Genomic DNA, 17,488 nt, shown 5'->3' with positions numbered 1-17,488 from the left:
CCGTGACTGGCCGCGACTGGTCTAGTCATCGAGTCGTGGACTTGCAGTCGCGGACAAGCAAAGTCGACAAAAAAGAAAAACAATTGTAGCGGCTGACGCGCCCAAAATTTACGAAATTTGACTGCAGATTCAGACTCAGGAAGTCAAAAGACATCTAAAAACGCCCTTTTCGGGATTTTCACTCGAGAAATTGGGACCCGCCAATTTTTTGGTGGATTTTTACGGGTGCTAGATGCCCCAAAAAAGATACATGTGACACCATGTGAAGTAAACTAGTTGAGAATGCCTCGATGCTCATCATTGTACTTTGAGAAACAGTGTGATGACTTTTTTGCTTGCGAATAGCTTATTCCACCACCTTCCTAGTCAATCCTCTGCAATATGCATCTATAAAATGCCATGAGCAATTGAAGAAGTGACAAATGACCTCGACAAGACAATTGTCGAGGCATTTGAGTGCATGCTTCTTTGCATCATCAAACCTCTCCTTATAGACCTCATAATACCTGTACTTAGCAGAACCCCAGCACAGGACCCCCGACAATCCCGCCAGAGGTATGTTTTTCCCACGGTAGTGGTGCGGCGCGTAGCGCCGCAGCTCTGAAAATTTCCGGTAGTGTAGAGGCCCATTTTGGGACCATAGGTCTATGCTATTTCCCGGTAGTTTTGCCCATTTCAGTAAGGTATGATACGGTTCCGGTAGTCAGAATCTGGTTCAAAAAAAATATATATTCCATATTTACTGTGATTTTAGCCAAGGTTGTGAGGTGTGCTAACTTCTCGCAGATGCAGATGCAAAGGAGGACGATTTGTCGTAAGCATAAACTGCCGTCTTTCGTAGAGAACGCCAATATCACACCGGCACTTCCACTTGTGCAAGCAAGTCATACCTTGGAACAAGGTAATGATGTTGAGCTTAGTGCCGGGGCATCCTTCGGGTTTGTCTTCCACAATCGAGAGATCTGGCTTGCTCAGGGTAGGTCTATTATCTTCTGAACCTCCTTGCAATCTGTTTACTCACGTGTTGGTTAACGGTGCTCTCTATCTACGCAAAATCGACTGGTAAGAACAGTTCCCACAGCTGGGTGACTGATTTCTCGAACATCTCGGCCGTGTCCTATATAGCTGCACAGCTGTTCAAGCCTTTTGCGGCACGTCAATTCTCATCAACCATGCGTCACGCCACAGGCCTCAAAGTATCGACTTTCAAGCTCATTAAACCAAGCTCGTATCTTGCCGCTCTCCTGGCAAATCCCTCACCGCTGGGCCAAAATATAGCTATTTCACTACAAGACTACGAGTACTACAAAGCATTGAAGGGAAAGAGGGAGAGCATCGAGAGCACCATCAAAGAGATTAAGGGCCGGTTGCCTAAAGTGGTGGAATATGCACAAGATATGGACTAGTTCTCTACTATACGCACTTCGTGATAGGTTTGCCGCATTCCTAACATGTATCGTGTTATCACGCGATTTTTTTTTTGATTTCTCATGATTTTTTTCCGATTTTTGGAGGTCTGATCATATTCCCGGTAGCGGGAGGGCCTGTACTCAAGGTCTGATTAATTCCCGGTAGTCAAAGAGGGCCGCAGGCCCCAAAAAAAGTCCGGTAGTTTACCCCTTTTCACCAAACATACCTCTGGCGGGATTGTCGGGGGTCCTCCCAGCACTGCCAAAAAAGGGAATCAATAAACAGAAAGAAATAAAATTGAAAATGGAAAAATAAGCAGTTTATTCATCATCTCAATCAAGTTGAGCTCACAATGGAATTTTGGGAGAAATATACAGATGTGACTGTGAGTGGTAATCTCCTGTTCAAGAAGGGAGACTTGATTCTTGACATCAGCCTGGTTTAAGAGAAGCGAGCACTTTGGCCTATATACACATCACCTTGACAATTTTTTGGCGATAAAATATAGATATTTTCAGCAAATTTTTGATGGATTCAAATGGAACTCATTGAAAAGAGTTGATTGGTGTATCTTATGTGATTTATAGACCTTTTTCATGAGGTCAGCCAATTTTTGGAGGTTTCTAGGTCAAAAAATTACTTTTTCTAGACTAATGGCTCATAGGATTTTACTCAAAATATTTCCACAACATCTACTCAAGCATTGCTATCAATTCTGGTGTAGCTGGGAAGCCCTAGAAACAAGTGTCAAAATTTGTCAACTTTGCTTGTCCACAGCTGTATATTGATCTATGAAAGACTGATTCTCTATAGGGTTTTGCATAATTTTCTAGAGTATTGTGCCAGTAAAAAACTGGGTTCCTGAGCCAATACCTGTACCTGGGCATTGCAGGTCAGGATGATCAACAAAGCCCTGTCACACCCTCTGGCCTACTGGAGCTACCGCTCTTAGTACATTGTGTGCTTGCTTCTTTGTAGTACTTCATCTTACCATGGCACTGCCTATTCCTCTTCTACCATCTCTAGGACTTTTGCTTAGGTAGAGATCACAAACAATCAAATCTCAAAGACAGTGGTGGAGTGTGATCACCAGATGGGTCACATAGGGGGGCCTGGCACTTTTCTCCCATATCAGGAGCAAAGTGCTTGGAAACTTGGTTTTTTTCTGGCACAACACTCCCGAAAATTATGCAAAACCCTGTAAACCTTTTACAGAATGTCAGAGTCATACACTAAGTAGACCATAATATAGAACTTCTTCTGTATTTCTAAGTGTCTTGTGGACACACCATCTCCCTTATAGATCCTCTCACCAACATTGCTCAAGCAGGCCCTGGAAAGCTCCACCAAATGTTTCCCTATCAAAACCCCCTAAATCAGGCCTAAAAATTATTAACTTTTTATCAAAATTGCTCTAGAAAAATATTAAAACTGATAAGGATGATCACATATATCACAATTTGTCACAATTTGTCATGCTTGATGTCTAGACCTTATTTTTGCTTATTTCTTCCTTGTTGCAGGCCTCTGTGGGCAGTTTCAATATATGAGAATCATTGATGTATATTACATGCAAGAAAAAAAGTCAAGTCTTGGTACCTTTACTAACTGCCTCCAAAGACTAAGCTACTTTGAGAGCTACTTTTACCTTGGGCCTTGTAAGTGCCTTCCAGCAAGAAGCTGCAATCAATGTCAATCATACAAAATCCTGACAATCTTCTGTTAAAGATTTTGAGCCAAGGTTATATAGAAAATGGCTTGCCTTAGAGTGTGTATGCAGCTTGATCTTAGGATCCCTGCACAAAAATGCCAGAATCATCTCATCCTTGTCCTCATTCCTATCCTCATCCTCATCCTCATCCTTAGAGCTAGACTCATCATTGCTGAAGTGACCTTGAGACTAAGATAGAAGAAATTAACAATTATTATGAACCATGGAAAAGACATACTGATCAGGATTACAGGCAAAAATATACATAATGATAGATATAAAAGCACTACTATTGAAGTGGCAACATCAATTAAATTGTGTTGTTTGCTTGCACCTTTCTTGTAGATGTTGAGGACTTTGCCAATATAGAACTAGCCACCATCCTTGGTAACATTCCGCATGATCACAAAATAGCCTTTGCAAAAATTATGCACAGCATTGACATTCTTCTCCATATAGTTAGGGATAAGATCTCAAGATGCATAGAAGCTAGTACAAGAACTTTGGTGCAAATGATCATTAACCTACTTATGAACAAGATTAGCATGACATGTCTTAATGTGTTTTGCCAATTTAATTCTCAGTTTGTCTTTGGCTTGCGCAATTCTGGATCAATATTCTGCACTATATAGACATGGTGTGATGCCTCTCGAACAGACATTACTTTGGGTTCATTCCTGGTAGCCTTGATCATGGGCTGAACCATAGTACTAACTGCCTTAGCAAACTTAGGGTCTAAAAGGGTTGTTCATTGAAAGTGCACCCCTGTTGAGGCCTGGTGTGATTTTTGGGTAGCAAGAATACATGCCAATGATAGTTTCCCATCATGCACAAAAGTGCTCGCAAGGCACTCTTAAAGGATGACAGTGATTGATGGCAATAGAGGAAGTTTGATTGGCATGAGTTTTGCCTGAAATAGTGCTGCTTTGGACTCTAGCACCTGTTCATCCTGAGCATCTGACAGTGCCAAATTGCAAGCAGCATTAAATAATGCTGCTGTAACATTTGTAGCCAGATCAGATGGTTCTTCCTCTAATGTATTTACAGTATTTTCTACTTCAAATTCATTCTCTGTCCTTTTTCCAATATTGATGTCAGAGTCTGATGCACCAACCTCTTTGTCTGTGCTTAGAGATCTACTCACCATGCTCTATTTTGTAGGATTGCCTAGCAGAGACAGCTGGAAAGGTAGGGAAGGGATTGACAGGTGAAGAATATTCTTGATGAGCTTAACAGCTTCTGTATATCTAAGCTCTGCAATATTGCTGATATTTGCACTTATCAGTCTGACACAGGCCTTTAAGAGCTCTAGTGAAGTGAGAAGGGATTTATCAAAGTTAAAAATGTAGCCAGCATGTGCATTGCACTCCCTCTTCTATTAGAAAGCACTAGAGAGTAAAATTTGTTGCTGAAGCATCATATGCTTGACAAAATATAAGAGCTGTGTGAATGTGAGGTTAGGAAGAATCATTCTTGCAAGGCCAAAAAAGTGTTTCACAAATTCTATGCTGTGGAGCCATGGACAAAACAGGACATTTGGATAGTGTCAAGCATATGCCAAAGTTAACGTGATAAGCATGTTACAGAGATGATTCAGAATATTGAAGGTCAGGGGGGAGATGAACAATTGTGCTGGAAAGTATAGATCGAGATACTTTCAGGACATGTTGATAATATAGGAATGCCAGATATGGAAGAAGAAGCAGGCTCAAAAGGTAGCAAGAAGTTGAGACCAAATATCTAGCCACCAATTGAGCCAAGCATCAGACAATTCACCTATGTATTGTTTGCCCATTAGTTTGGCAAAGCATGATCCAAGCAACAAAATTCAGAATATACCAAATACAAACAAGTAGACAAAACACCCATGTAAAGGCTCAAAAAAGTATAACTTTGACTGGATCCTCTCTTCTGATTTGGTTATTGCAAAGAGGGCTTGGTGATGGAAAAAATGACAAGCAGCCCTATTGTCTTGCTTGTTTATGTCCTGTACATTGCTCTGCTATAATCTGGCAAAGCCCACCTAGTATAGCTCGACCAGAGAGGTGTTGGCAAGGTACCCAATGCTTATGCTCACTATGTGCATATAATGCTAGGGCTGATTGGAAATAGTTTTTGCGGCATGCAGGGAATCCATTGAAAAGTGCACCACCTCTTTAAGTGCTAAGACCCTATTTTTGCAGTTCTACGAGCACTAGCATGCTGGCCTCAGAGAGTACCCCAGATACCACTGGGTGGTCCTGCAGCCTAGAGCAATTCTCTCTGATGCCCACTACAACCTTAGCATTATGGTATCAGGCTAACACAGTCTTTTCTCACGTCTCATAGTCATTACCTTGCATTTTTTGCTCATCTCCACATATATCACATGATAACCTCAAGCCTGCTGTACCTACAGAGACCTTGCCAAGCTCTCACTATATGCCTTACAAGCATTAACTGCATAGACCACACCATGAGCAGCTCCATAGCACAGTATTGCAGTGAGCTTTATCATCTGGGAAACCACTCCCTTGTATTAAGCTCTAATTATTTCTATTTATGCATAATTAAGAATGATTAGGATTAGACATTTTTAGCTTACCCCCCCCTAAACCTGTTCTAATTAGACATAATTTTTCTAAATTAGGAATTATTAGGATTGATTATAACTTGAAATTTCAGAGAAATCATAATAAATCAAGCATCACAGTTCTCATAGCCTTCTTATAGAGTCATGTCTATTAGAGTACTAGTTAAATACCTAAATACAGAATATACCTTATAACAAACTTGCCTTATGCCAGAGTTGAACCAACAACTTCATGTATGCAAGCACCCAGGACAAATGCTCTAAGCCACTAAGCCACAAGGTCTAATATATAAACTTGGTAATCAAAATAAGTAGACATAATATAGGCAACCTCAACATCTCTGATTTTATTCAACATTTATCTTTCCTCTCTCTTATAAATAAATAGATCAATAAATAACTAAAAAGTCAGGTCTTTCAGGATTTAGTTTAAACACTAGCTAAGAAAATAATAAACTAATGGAAAATCAATAATACACTTTATATAGGATAAAAACAAATTGTGGCACTTACACAATTTGGATTTAGAATGTGTAAAACTATGATTGAGTATAATATTCAATGGGACTCTACTAGTATAGACAATGCTACCTTAATTTTCAAATTTAATCAAAAACATGATTATGAATAATTGGCCATAATTAGCTCAAATTAGTATCATCAATGATTATCAATAATTCAGATCCAATAAAAGAGAGGGGTTTTTCAAATGGCCACTAGTGAGGTGGAAGGTAGGGACAAGGGTATATATATGGCATGCCTATGTATAAATAAGCACAGGATTGTTAGGGATGATCTTAATATGCTTGGTGCATATATTTCCTACATGACAAGCAAATATATTATTCTGGCATCACATACCAATATGACTGTCTTTTCCATAGCCCAATAGCTAGAAAAAACATCAAGTTTGAGCATCTTCTGTATAACAAGACAATGGACAGTGTGGATGGCACTGAGAATTGTAATGTCAATAGTGGTGATGATTATGTGCTGCACAAAACAGTATTGACCACTGTACTAATAGACAAGGTCTGCAAGACTGCATGTAGCACATCCCTAAGCCCAACCTGCATGTTGTGTCCTGTAATGACCAGTAGCAGGCATCAGCTAACAGTAACAACTTCAATGATCTTGTATGCAAGGCCAAGGTACCGAGGTCTTTATGGTCTCTTATGGCAGCTGCTAAGCTGCCAACAAAGCGGCTAGGGCATCAATGCATATTTCTTTCTTTCTGTATCCCTTGTAAAGGCAGCTAGAAAGTCAGCAAAAGAGCTACAAGATGATGGTGCAGGCATATATGAAGGAGAGTAATATGCTGAAACAGTATAGAATGTGCCACATCTTTACCTTTGCACTGATAGAGCAGTAGTACTTACTATTTCCTACTGCTAATTAAAGACTTCTTGGTATGGAATTAATGCTAATATTATAAAATTAGAAAACAATCTAATGCTCATAATATGTTGCTCCCAATTAGGAAATTAGACATTTTTAGAAGCTATTGACACTTTTGGATAATTTTAGACACTATTAGATATAATCTGGAGCTAATACAAGGGGGTGGTTTTCCAGATGTGGGAATATAGTGCAGGCTGTGCAAGCTTCTCCTATACTGATAGCCTATTCCCATTTCCAAACTCATCCATTGTCTCTTGCCATCCTGCACCACCATAGAGCTGTTCATAGGGATTATAGTACTTGTGGGGTAGGATGTATATATACCATATAGCCATTAGCAGGGGCAGTTAGCTGATTGTAGATGCAATCATGTGCTATCTGTGTTCATTTTTGGGAATGGCACACCCTGAGCATTCATTGCCCTGATAACATGGTTTTGTTATTTCACATCTCCAGCATTCACCAAAGGTAATTGGTGTGGTGCCTGGGGTGAGAGGGTATGGGTGGTTTTTATTAGCCTTGCTATCCAGGTTGGCTAAGTGCCAGGCAGCAACTTGCTGCTGGTATGATGCTAGACCCTAGGGGGTGTTGGGGTATAGTGGGATTTGGTTGTGACATGCAGTTGCTAAGAGTTCAGCATTGGAAGTGTGTTGCAGCTGCGATTTGGGAGGAAGGAGGCTTGTGCTTTGGTATGGATGGGCTGGGAGGGAGTGCCTTGGTTCAGGGGATAGGGAAACATTTGCAGCAGAAGGTTGTGAGGGGTGATGGACATGCATTCCATTATCTGTTAGAGGGTGGCCATTGGTACATTCTGGCAAGAGAGAGTGGGGTGTTGCAGTTCCTGTTCCATAGCAATCAGATGAGCATTGTTTGCTTGTGCACATAGTAGATTGTTGGTGCAGATTTGCCATATGGCATTGGTGAAGGCAGCCTATGTGGTATAGATTCTGGTAATAAAGGTGGCTATGCTGGAGGGTAGGTCCTTCTAGACTCTTTCAATCAGCATGCCATCCATGTTGACTACTGCATTTGCAAGGACTAGGGCCCGATCTACCTAGCGAATATACCCCCATTTTTCTATTCCTTCTGTCTCCATCTTTTTTACTACTTCTGCTTCTGTTAGCCTATGCACTTGAAGGGCCATGATCTTCTCAGTGTGTGTCTCCAGGATAGGCTTGAGTTTTGGCCATTGTTATGATCACAACTTATTGGGCCTTTATAGCTGTCTAACCGATATGATTATCACAACTATCAGGTGGCCTCACATCATGAGGTGTACACAAAGGTACAAGGGTTATCCTTGGTCATCCACTCTTAGTAGATGCATCTGTCATTGGTTGAGTATTATAGGACAATTGCATGGGTGGCCAATGGTGGTCTAAATATATACTTATGGGCATAGAACTCCTTGGCTGCCTTATTGGAAGGTGGCAAATGTAGATAACAAGAGTAGTTGTTCTTGGAGAGTAACAACTTAGAGAATACCTATGGTATACATATATGGGATTCTCATGCCCTTCCCAAAGTAGTAAAAAGGCCCATAGAATAGGCTAAGGATCTTTGGTCTATTTTCTTCATTCTACTACATACTGCAGTCTTCATTCAGTACTGTCCCCCAACAGTACTACCTTTGCTTTACTGTGGTCTTCATACTGCCATAACCTTACACTTGCAAGCACCCTACTTACTACTCTGTAATAACATTGGCTCCTGTGCTACATATACAGTCAAGACCATCACTCCACTCTTCCTCCTTAAGCGATCTAAGGAAGAACCTCCTACTCTTGGGATTATTGAACAAGCAGTTCATAACACTAGAATAGACTCCTCTACCCCTACCTTGCTCAAACTCTAGCTTGCTGCCACATTCTCCCTCACAACTTTACTTGGCAATATTTAGTGGAGAGGTATAGCTGTAAGACAAGGTAAACTCTAGAAAGGTGGAGGGGAAATGGATCACAGGACCTATACAACCCAATAAATGCATGCAATCATCTGGAAAAACACCTCCTTGTATTAGCTCCAGATTATATCTAATAGTGTCTAAAAGTATCCAAAAGTGTTAATAGTATCTAAAAGTGTCTAATTTCCTAATTGGGAGCAGCACATTGTGAGCACTGGATTGGTTTCTAATTTTATAATATTAGCATTAATTCCATACCAAGAAGTCTTTAATTAGCAGTAGGAAATAGTAAGTACTACTGCTCTATCAGTGCAAAGGTAAAGATGTGGCACATTCTATACTGTTTCAGCATATTACTCTCCTTCATATATGCCTGCACCATCATCTTGTAGCTCTTTTGCTGACTTTCTAGCTGCCTTTACAAGGGATACAGAAAGAAAGAAATATGCATTGATGCCCTAGCCGCTTTGTTGGCAGCTTAGCAGCTGCCATAAGAGACCATAAAGACCTCGGTACCTTGGCCTTGCATACAAGATCATTGAAGTTGTTACTGTTAGCTGATGCCTGCTACTGGTCATTACAGGACACAACATGCAGGTTGGGCTTAGGGATGTGCTACATGCAGTCTTGCAGACCTTGTCTATTAGTACAGTGGTCAATACTGTTTTGTGCAGCACATAATCATCACCACTATTGACATTACAATTCTCAGTGCCATCCACACTGTCCATTGTCTTGTTATACAGAAGATGCTCAAACTTGATGTTTTTTCTAGCTATTGGGCTATGGAAAAGACAGTCATATTGGTATGTGATGCCAGAATAATATATTTGCTTGTCATGTAGGAAATATATGCACCAAGCATATTAAGATCATCCCTAACAATCCTGTGCTTATTTATACATAGGCATGCCATATATATACCCTTGTCCCTACCTTCCACCTCACTAGTGGCCATTTGAAAAACCCCTCTCTTTTATTGGATCTGAATTATTGATAATCATTGATGATACTAATTTGAGCTAATTATGGCCAATTATTCATAATCATGTTTTTGATTAAATTTGAAAATTAAGGTAGCATTGTCTATACTAGTAGAGTCCCATTGAATATTATACTCAATCATAGTTTTACACATTCTAAATCCAAATTGTGTAAGTGCCACAATTTGTTTTTATCCTATATAAAGTGTATTATTGATTTTCCATTAGTTTATTATTTTCTTAGCTAGTGTTTAAACTAAATCCTGAAAGACCTGACTTTTTAGTTATTTATTGATCTATTTATTTATAAGAGAGAGGAAAGATAAATGTTGAATAAAATCAGAGATGTTGAGGTTGCCTATATTATGTCTACTTATTTTGATTACCAAGTTTATATATTAGACCTTGTGGCTTAGTGGCTTAGAGCATCTGTCCTGGTGATGAGCATGGGTGTTCTCTAGGCACCAATACCCCACTTTTTACAGCTTTTCAGTATTCTTTGACCGCTCAACATACTTAGGACCAACCAATCCCAATCCGTTCAGCAATCTCAGCCATTTGTCAGGTGCCAACTATGCATTTAGACCTCTGCACAGTTGTTTGGAGCTATTCACAGTTGTTTTATCCATCTATTATCACGCTCAGCAGTAAGGGCCCTCCACAGACTGTCACGGCCGATTGCCAATCAGTTTCATCTGGAAAACCACCCCATTGTATTAAGCTCTAATTAGTTCCATTTATGCATAATTAAGAACAATTAGGATTAGACATTTTTAGCTTACCTCCCCTCTAAACCTGTTCTAATTAGACATAATTTTCCTAAGTTAGGAATTATTAGGATTAATTATAACTTAAAATTTCGGAAAAATCATAATAAATCAAGCATCATAGTTCTCATAGCCTTCTTATAGAGTCATGTCTATTAAAGCACTAGTTAAATACCTAAACACAGAATATACCTTATCACAAACTTGCCTTCTGCCAGAGTTGAACCAACAACCTCATGTATGCAAGCACCTGGGACAAATGCTCTAGCCACTAAGCCACAAGGTCTAAGATATAAACTTGGTAATCAAAATAAGTAGACATAATATAGGCAACCTCAACATCTCTGATTTTATTCAACATTTATCTTTTCTCTATCTTATAAATAAATAGGTCAATAAATACCTAAAAAGTCAGGTCTTTCAGGATTTATTGTAAACACCAGCTAAGAAGATAATAAACCAATGGAAAATCAATAATACACTTTATATAGGATAAAAACAAATTATGGCACTTACACAATTTGAACTGAGAGTGTGTAAAATTATGATTGAGTGTAATATTTAATAGGACTCTACTAGTATAGACAATGCTACCTGAATTTGCAAATTTGATTAAAAACATGATTATAAATAATCAAGATCCAATAAGAGAAAGGGGTTTTCCAAATAGCCACTAGTGAGGTAGAGGGTAGGGACAAGAGTATATGTATGGCATGCCTATATATAAATAAGCACAAGATTGTTAGAGATGATCTTAATATGCTTAATGCATATATTTCCTATATGGCAGGCAAATATATCATTCTGGCACCACATACCAATATGACTGTCTTTTCCACAGCCTCATAGCTAGAGGAAAACACCAAGTTTGAGCATCTTCTGTATAACAAGGCAATAAACAATATAAATAGTGCTAAAAATTGTAATATCAATAGTAATGATGATTGTGTGCTGCACAAGATAGTATTAACCACTGTACTAATAGACAAGGTCTACAAGGCTGCATATAGCATATTCCTAAGTCCAACCCACATGTTGTGTCCTATAATGACCAGTAGCAGGCATTGGCTAATAATAACAACTTTAATAATCTTGTGTGCAAGGCTAAGATACCTGTTACGACTGCTCGTCGGTAACCCCAAGAGTAGGAGGTTCTTCCCTAGGTCACTCGTGGAGGATGTGTGGAGCGGTGGTCTCGACTGTACGTGTAGCACAGGAGCCAGAAGTGTATTGCGATGTAGCAATGAAGGAGTACTGTAGGAAGACAGTACTGAACGAAGATTCCTGTATGTGAAGATACAGGAGAACGAAGTACTGTGGTAGGAAGACCACAGTGAACGAAGGGCTGTAGTAGGAAGACTACAGCGAACGAAGAGAATAGACTGAAGATCCTCAGCCTATTCTATGGGCCTTTTATACTACTTTGGGAAGTAGGGCGTGAGAATACCGAATATGTATCTGTAGGTATTCTCTAAGTCGTCTCTCTCAATAACGACTACTCTTGTGCTTCTCCGTTGGTCTCCTTCCGGCCAGGAGAGACTAGGAGGTTCATGCCCTGCGTGTGAGTAATTTATAAGGCGGCGTTCCATGCCCGCTAATACAATAGGCCCGTGATACTCGACCAACGATAAGGTGATCCGTTGGGAGTGGATGACCAAGGTTAATATCTGTACCTTGGTGTACGCCTCAGCCTGTGAGGCCGCGTGATATTTGTGATGATCGTGTCGGTATAGACCGCCGTTAAGGCCCGACAGAACGTGATCATAACAATACCCCCTTTCTACGTCCTATTCGCCTGGTAGGACCACGCCGTGCGTGTCATCGCCACTCCATATACGATTTGCTTTCTTGATCCAACGATGGTCTTCGGATGCGACTTCCGAGACATGACTTCGTTTTCTGGGAGGAAGACCGACTTACGTCGTTTGATCCTCTAGGAGTTTTCCATCTCCGTTGAGCTGTTTGTTTCTCGGCCATAACGCAGGGGTATCCAAGCCCTGGGCCACTAGGATGTTCTTCCTTCACCCGTAAGGATTGATTTTGCCGCGGCAATTCCATCGCGGTCTTACTTCCAGCCTCCTCTGGAACAGCATCAAGAAAGGCGTATCAATGCGAGTGGTGTGTGGATGAATAGAAACTCTAGCATGTGGGTTCCATTTCGTGTCATCAGGTTCTTCTTCTTCCTTCTCCGAGGGCCAAACCTCAGTGTTTCCAGGATAGTCGTTATCCTCGTGATAAATGTTGTTCCTCTTGGCGTTCAGAGGATGGCGTCCACGGGCAAGTAGGTTGATCGCTTTACAAAGGCTTAGGCCTACTTCCCCAGACTACCATCTTAACGTCCCAAGCAGTATCGCTCCCATACGGTGAGCTCATCTCCGGTGAGGTTGCAGCCATAAATCCCAAGCAGTATCGCCCCCATACGGTGGGCTCATCTCCGGTGAGTTAGTTCGACGTCCAGAGTTTGTTTGATTCACTATGCGTATTGGGTTTGAGGCAAGGATGTGAAGAGAATTTAGACTTGAAGGGTGCCGTGAGGAGCAAGGAGGAGTCTGACTCCTTCTCCAGATCGGCCCGTTCGCTTGCACGAATGGACATTAGGACCACAGCTGATATATTTTTCGGGTTGCGAGATATATCCACGACTGGCAGTTTAAAACGTCATGCGGGACGGTCCGTAGTTTATCGTCATTTCGGACGATCCGTAGTTTAACGTCTTTGCGGACGTCCTTCATCATCAACATGGAATACCTGTGGGGAAAGATGTTTCTGCACGCCGGAATTTCCATCGGTTGTGTGCATAGGGCCATAGACCAGACTTTACCCGCTCCAGATTCCACTGAGGCATGATGGACGGTTTATACTATATCAAACCGGATAACTTGTAACGCCTCAATGTTATGAGACCGCTCAGTTTAGTGCCGTGAGGTAGGCATCCTCGCAGTTTAATGCCGTGCGATAGGCATCCTCGCAGTTTAACGCCGTGCGATAGGCGGACTATCGTCTGACTATGTCCCTCGAGTCACGATAGGCTTTTCCTCCGAGGATGAGGGTAGTTTAATGTCATTTCGGACATTATCAGCGTCGTTCTCGTCAAGGACGACGTTGATGATGATCCCTGTACTAGAAGGGACGAATAGTTTAACGTCATCTCGGACGGTTGGTGACCACGGTCTTGGTCAACAACCACAACTCCTATTCGGTAAGGAGCACGTAGTTTAATGTCATTGCGGACCGATTGACACCATGGCGGTCAATCCACAACTCCTATACGGTAAGGAGCAAATAGTTTTGTGTCATTGCGGACGATTCAGCACCAGAGTGATGAATCACAACTCCCATGCGATCGGGAGCAAGTAGTTTAACGTCATTGCGGACGCATTGGTGTCCAGGGGATTGGACGTCAATGACAACCCCCAGGTTCAGGGGCACTAGTTTAACGTCGTTGCGGACGCGCGGTATCTTGTCAAGATCGCCACGCACAATCCCTAGAACGAAGGGACAGTAGTTTTACATCATTTCGGATGCCCGTAGTTTTCCGTCGTTGCGGACGTCGAGATACCATTGGCCTCGAACAATCCCTATGTGGAAAGGGACAATAGTTTAGCGTCATCGCGGACGTTGTTTCGCCACAAATATTGTGGAAAAACAATGCTTAGTTTAACGTCATCCCGGACGCATCGTAGTTTATCGTCGTTGCGGACGAGACCTAGTTTTACGTCGTCGCGGACGAGACCTAGTTTTACGTCGTCGCGGACGATTGTGGCGGAATAGACTTTGGATGAGTGGCCCGCTCTTTGTCGTTCTTCCGCTATGTGGGCCAGACGAGAGTCGCGTGATCTAGTCCCTTCCCACTAGATCTTTGACTCGAGGCACGTGTCCTAGTTGCCTCCTGACTAGGTCTTGGAGCGGAATTTCTTGTACTTCGACTCCGAGACTAGACTGAGCGCTCCATGAAGAGATGCTTGCTCTTCCATGTCCCCAGACCCCTTGCTTGGATTTGAACCAAGACGACCCGATATTCTTTTACCAAAAAGCGAGTGAATATCGGAAGCGCTTCGACCTTTATATAGGCAGGGTTCTGTGACGCGAGTCCTTCCGCGCTTCGCCAGAATGCAACCACGCTCCTTTGGTCAATGGTAGTTTAACGTCGTCTCGGACGATGGGTAGTTTTCCGTCATTTCGGACGAAGACTAGTTTAACGTCATTGCGGACCCAAGTAGTTTATAGTCATTGCGGACCAAGCCTTTGGTAGTTTTACATCGTTCCGGATGTAATTTGTGGCCTCGCATCATTAGGAAGACTTGTGAGGTAGAGGCGGCCCGCTCTCTACATCATCTCATGCGCCAGCTGTAGGATCCCCTAATGCGGAAACGATCCTGTAAAACGGGAGATCCAAAGTGGGACGTCCCAAAACACCAGTCAGACCTTGACTGTGAGGGTTCACGATACGAGTTATGCATCATAATTTCTTGACTCGGACTTGCAACCGGTTATGTATGGGCACTTCGCTGTACCAAGGCGAAGGGCCTGCTTGTCGACACCTACGAGTAGAGTATATGTCATGTAGAGGGTTCCCTAATGCGGAAAAAACCCTGTAAAACTGAGGATCCAAATGGGACGCTCGATGCATCTGTCAGATTAACTCCTTGACAGCGAGGATGTGAAAGGTTCCGCCGTAGGTCGTACGTGGAATTATGCCCGCTGTTGTCCTTGATTCGTACCATCATTTGAACCTAGGACTAAAATGGTCAGGTACTTCCCCTGCCTTCTTATCTTTTCACAGTTTTCAGACATGCAGGTCCGATAGTTTAGACGTCATTCCGGACGCGCGGTAGTTTAACGTCTCTTTCGGACGAGGTCGTACAGTTTAACGTCTTGCGGGACGATCCTAGTTTTACGTCGTTGCGGACGATGGTAGTTTTACATCGTTTCGGATGCAATTTGTGTCAGGGGAAAGGAGTTCCTCAACTTCCTTACCCCCTTTCTTCTTCCTATGCCCTGTTATTAGTCCGTTTAATAATCGAAGGGTCCTTGATAATCCCCGCCCCCTTCGTCAGGTCGGTAGTAGGGGTCAGCGTCGTCGTAATTTCCTGGATCGTCTAGAGCATCCCATGCATCGAGCTCGGATCTAGTCCAAGAGCTATTTCTTCGAGCCTCCGAATCAGCGCGGCGAGTTCTGCGGCTACTTCGGTTATCCTCTCTTTCGTTCGTACGAAATCGAGCACTAGGAGGAGGCGATCCAGGCCGGTGTCGAATACTCCGGCCAGCAGTTGTTCCGCGTCCGAGGGTTGCCTGGTTTCCCCGACTCCGCCTTCCCTCATTTCTTCGATAGACGGGCGGTTCCTCCTCGTCGGTATTTCCTTGGGATAAGGGAAAACCTCGTATCCGGTGAGAGGGGGGAGTCGCGGTATGGCTATGCGCTGTAGGAACCTCTCGTTGTCTCGGTGGAGGGCGCTCCACGATCGTACGCGGAACCCTTCTTGGATTTGATACAGGCGTGGGATGTTCTCCGGGACGTGGTACGTTCCAAGTGACAACTCGGAAAGGGTCGGTTCTGCTTGGTTGGACGTTTCCCAGTTCTCCTCCGAAGAGGAGAGCTGGAAGGAGCTCTCGGTTGACATATTGGGAGAACTCGTCAGGGTGGATGAGGAGGGCTCGGGGTCGCCCGTCATTATGGGCGTACCAGGAGGCTGTGTCCGGGTCGGTTTGGAGGGCAAGCGTCCTGATCTGGAGACTGGCACTAGCCAGTCGTCGAGGTACGTCGCTATGTTCATTCCCGGGTTGTCCTGCCGAGAAGTTAGCGAGTCTTTGGAGGGCCATGGCTGTGGCCATTTGTATTACCGCGGAGATGGTGTTCCGCTGGAGGAGCGCGTCCGCGTGTCGCTCCAGTTCTCCGGCGTGAGGATCTGTACGAGGGGTAGGTCCTCCCATGGAGCTGGGAATCGGTCCACTAGTTGGTACTGGCGGAGGTGCAGTTTCTGATAGAACTGGTATTGGTTCAGCTTCTCCATGGCCTGGGAGTTGAGCTGTCGTTCTTGCTCGAAATCCCGAGGGACCTGCAACTCCACTAGGACGCGTGCCTTCACTAGGAGGTGGAACTCCCACTGGTAATGGGCCAAGGCTCGACTGGTTTCGGTCATCAGAACTTTCATGCCGTGGTGCACCTCGTGAGGCCCTCTCCGGTGAGGGTCTTCGGGTTCTTTCCCTTTCCTTGAACTTGGCATAGTCTTCGGCGTCGTCGTCGGAGAAGTTGTTGGTATGAGGGGTGAGGAGGACCCCGGTAGATCCTGGTTGTTGAGGACTTGTTCCTCTATCAATTCGTCCAACATCTGGTCGGTGAGGACTTGTTCCTCTTTCCACTCGTTCGACATCTGGATTGGCGACCATAAGGACGACATCGGGGGAGGAGTTTCTGGATGGAGACGAAGCATCGTGGTCGTCGTGGAGGAGCATTCGAATGGGGGAAAGTGTTTGAGAGGGAAAGAAGGTGAGAAGATGTTCTTGTTGGAGTCCTCTTGTCGCTCCTTTTATAATCTTTCGTCTCTCCTCTCAGGCTGTTCCCGGACGAGGTTTGTCAGGGTATTGGTCATGGAAGTCTTTCATGGCTTCTTCCGCCGTTCCCTTTAGGAGAGTGTAGGGCTCCCAGGTGTTGTCTGATTCGGGATATCCCATCCATTTGACCAAGTATTTGGTTCCCCGTCCTTGCCGTTTTGAATCCACGATCATTTCCACTTCATAATG

At 43.2% G+C, this 17,488-nt stretch overlaps 2 protein-coding genes across 2 annotated transcripts; both read right to left on the bottom strand.

Annotated features, from left to right (window-relative positions):
* Positions 1-346: 346 nt before the first annotated feature.
* HETIRDRAFT_323612 (uncharacterized protein) lies at positions 347-1,842 on the bottom strand (the record flags this gene model as incomplete). Its single annotated transcript, XM_009550622.1, has 2 exons — positions 347-511; positions 1,762-1,842. The coding sequence occupies 2 exons, from the start codon at positions 1,840-1,842 to the stop codon at positions 347-349; spliced, it is 246 nt and encodes an 81-aa protein (XP_009548917.1).
* Positions 1,843-15,760: 13,918 nt separating this feature from the next.
* On the bottom strand, positions 15,761-17,200 carry HETIRDRAFT_323584 (uncharacterized protein; the record flags this gene model as incomplete). The annotated part of the gene is made up of 1 exon (XM_009550621.1): positions 15,761-17,200. One exon carries the CDS (start codon positions 17,198-17,200, stop codon positions 15,761-15,763), a length of 1,440 nt encoding a protein of 479 aa, XP_009548916.1.
* Between the last annotated feature and the right edge of the window lie 288 nt (positions 17,201-17,488).

Source organism: Heterobasidion irregulare, assembly GCF_000320585.1.
Source record: "Heterobasidion irregulare TC 32-1 unplaced genomic scaffold scaffold_08, whole genome shotgun sequence".
In the NCBI taxonomy this organism is placed as follows: Eukaryota; Fungi; Basidiomycota; class Agaricomycetes; order Russulales; family Bondarzewiaceae; genus Heterobasidion; species Heterobasidion irregulare.
This window is presented reverse-complemented; position numbering and strand designations above follow the sequence as displayed.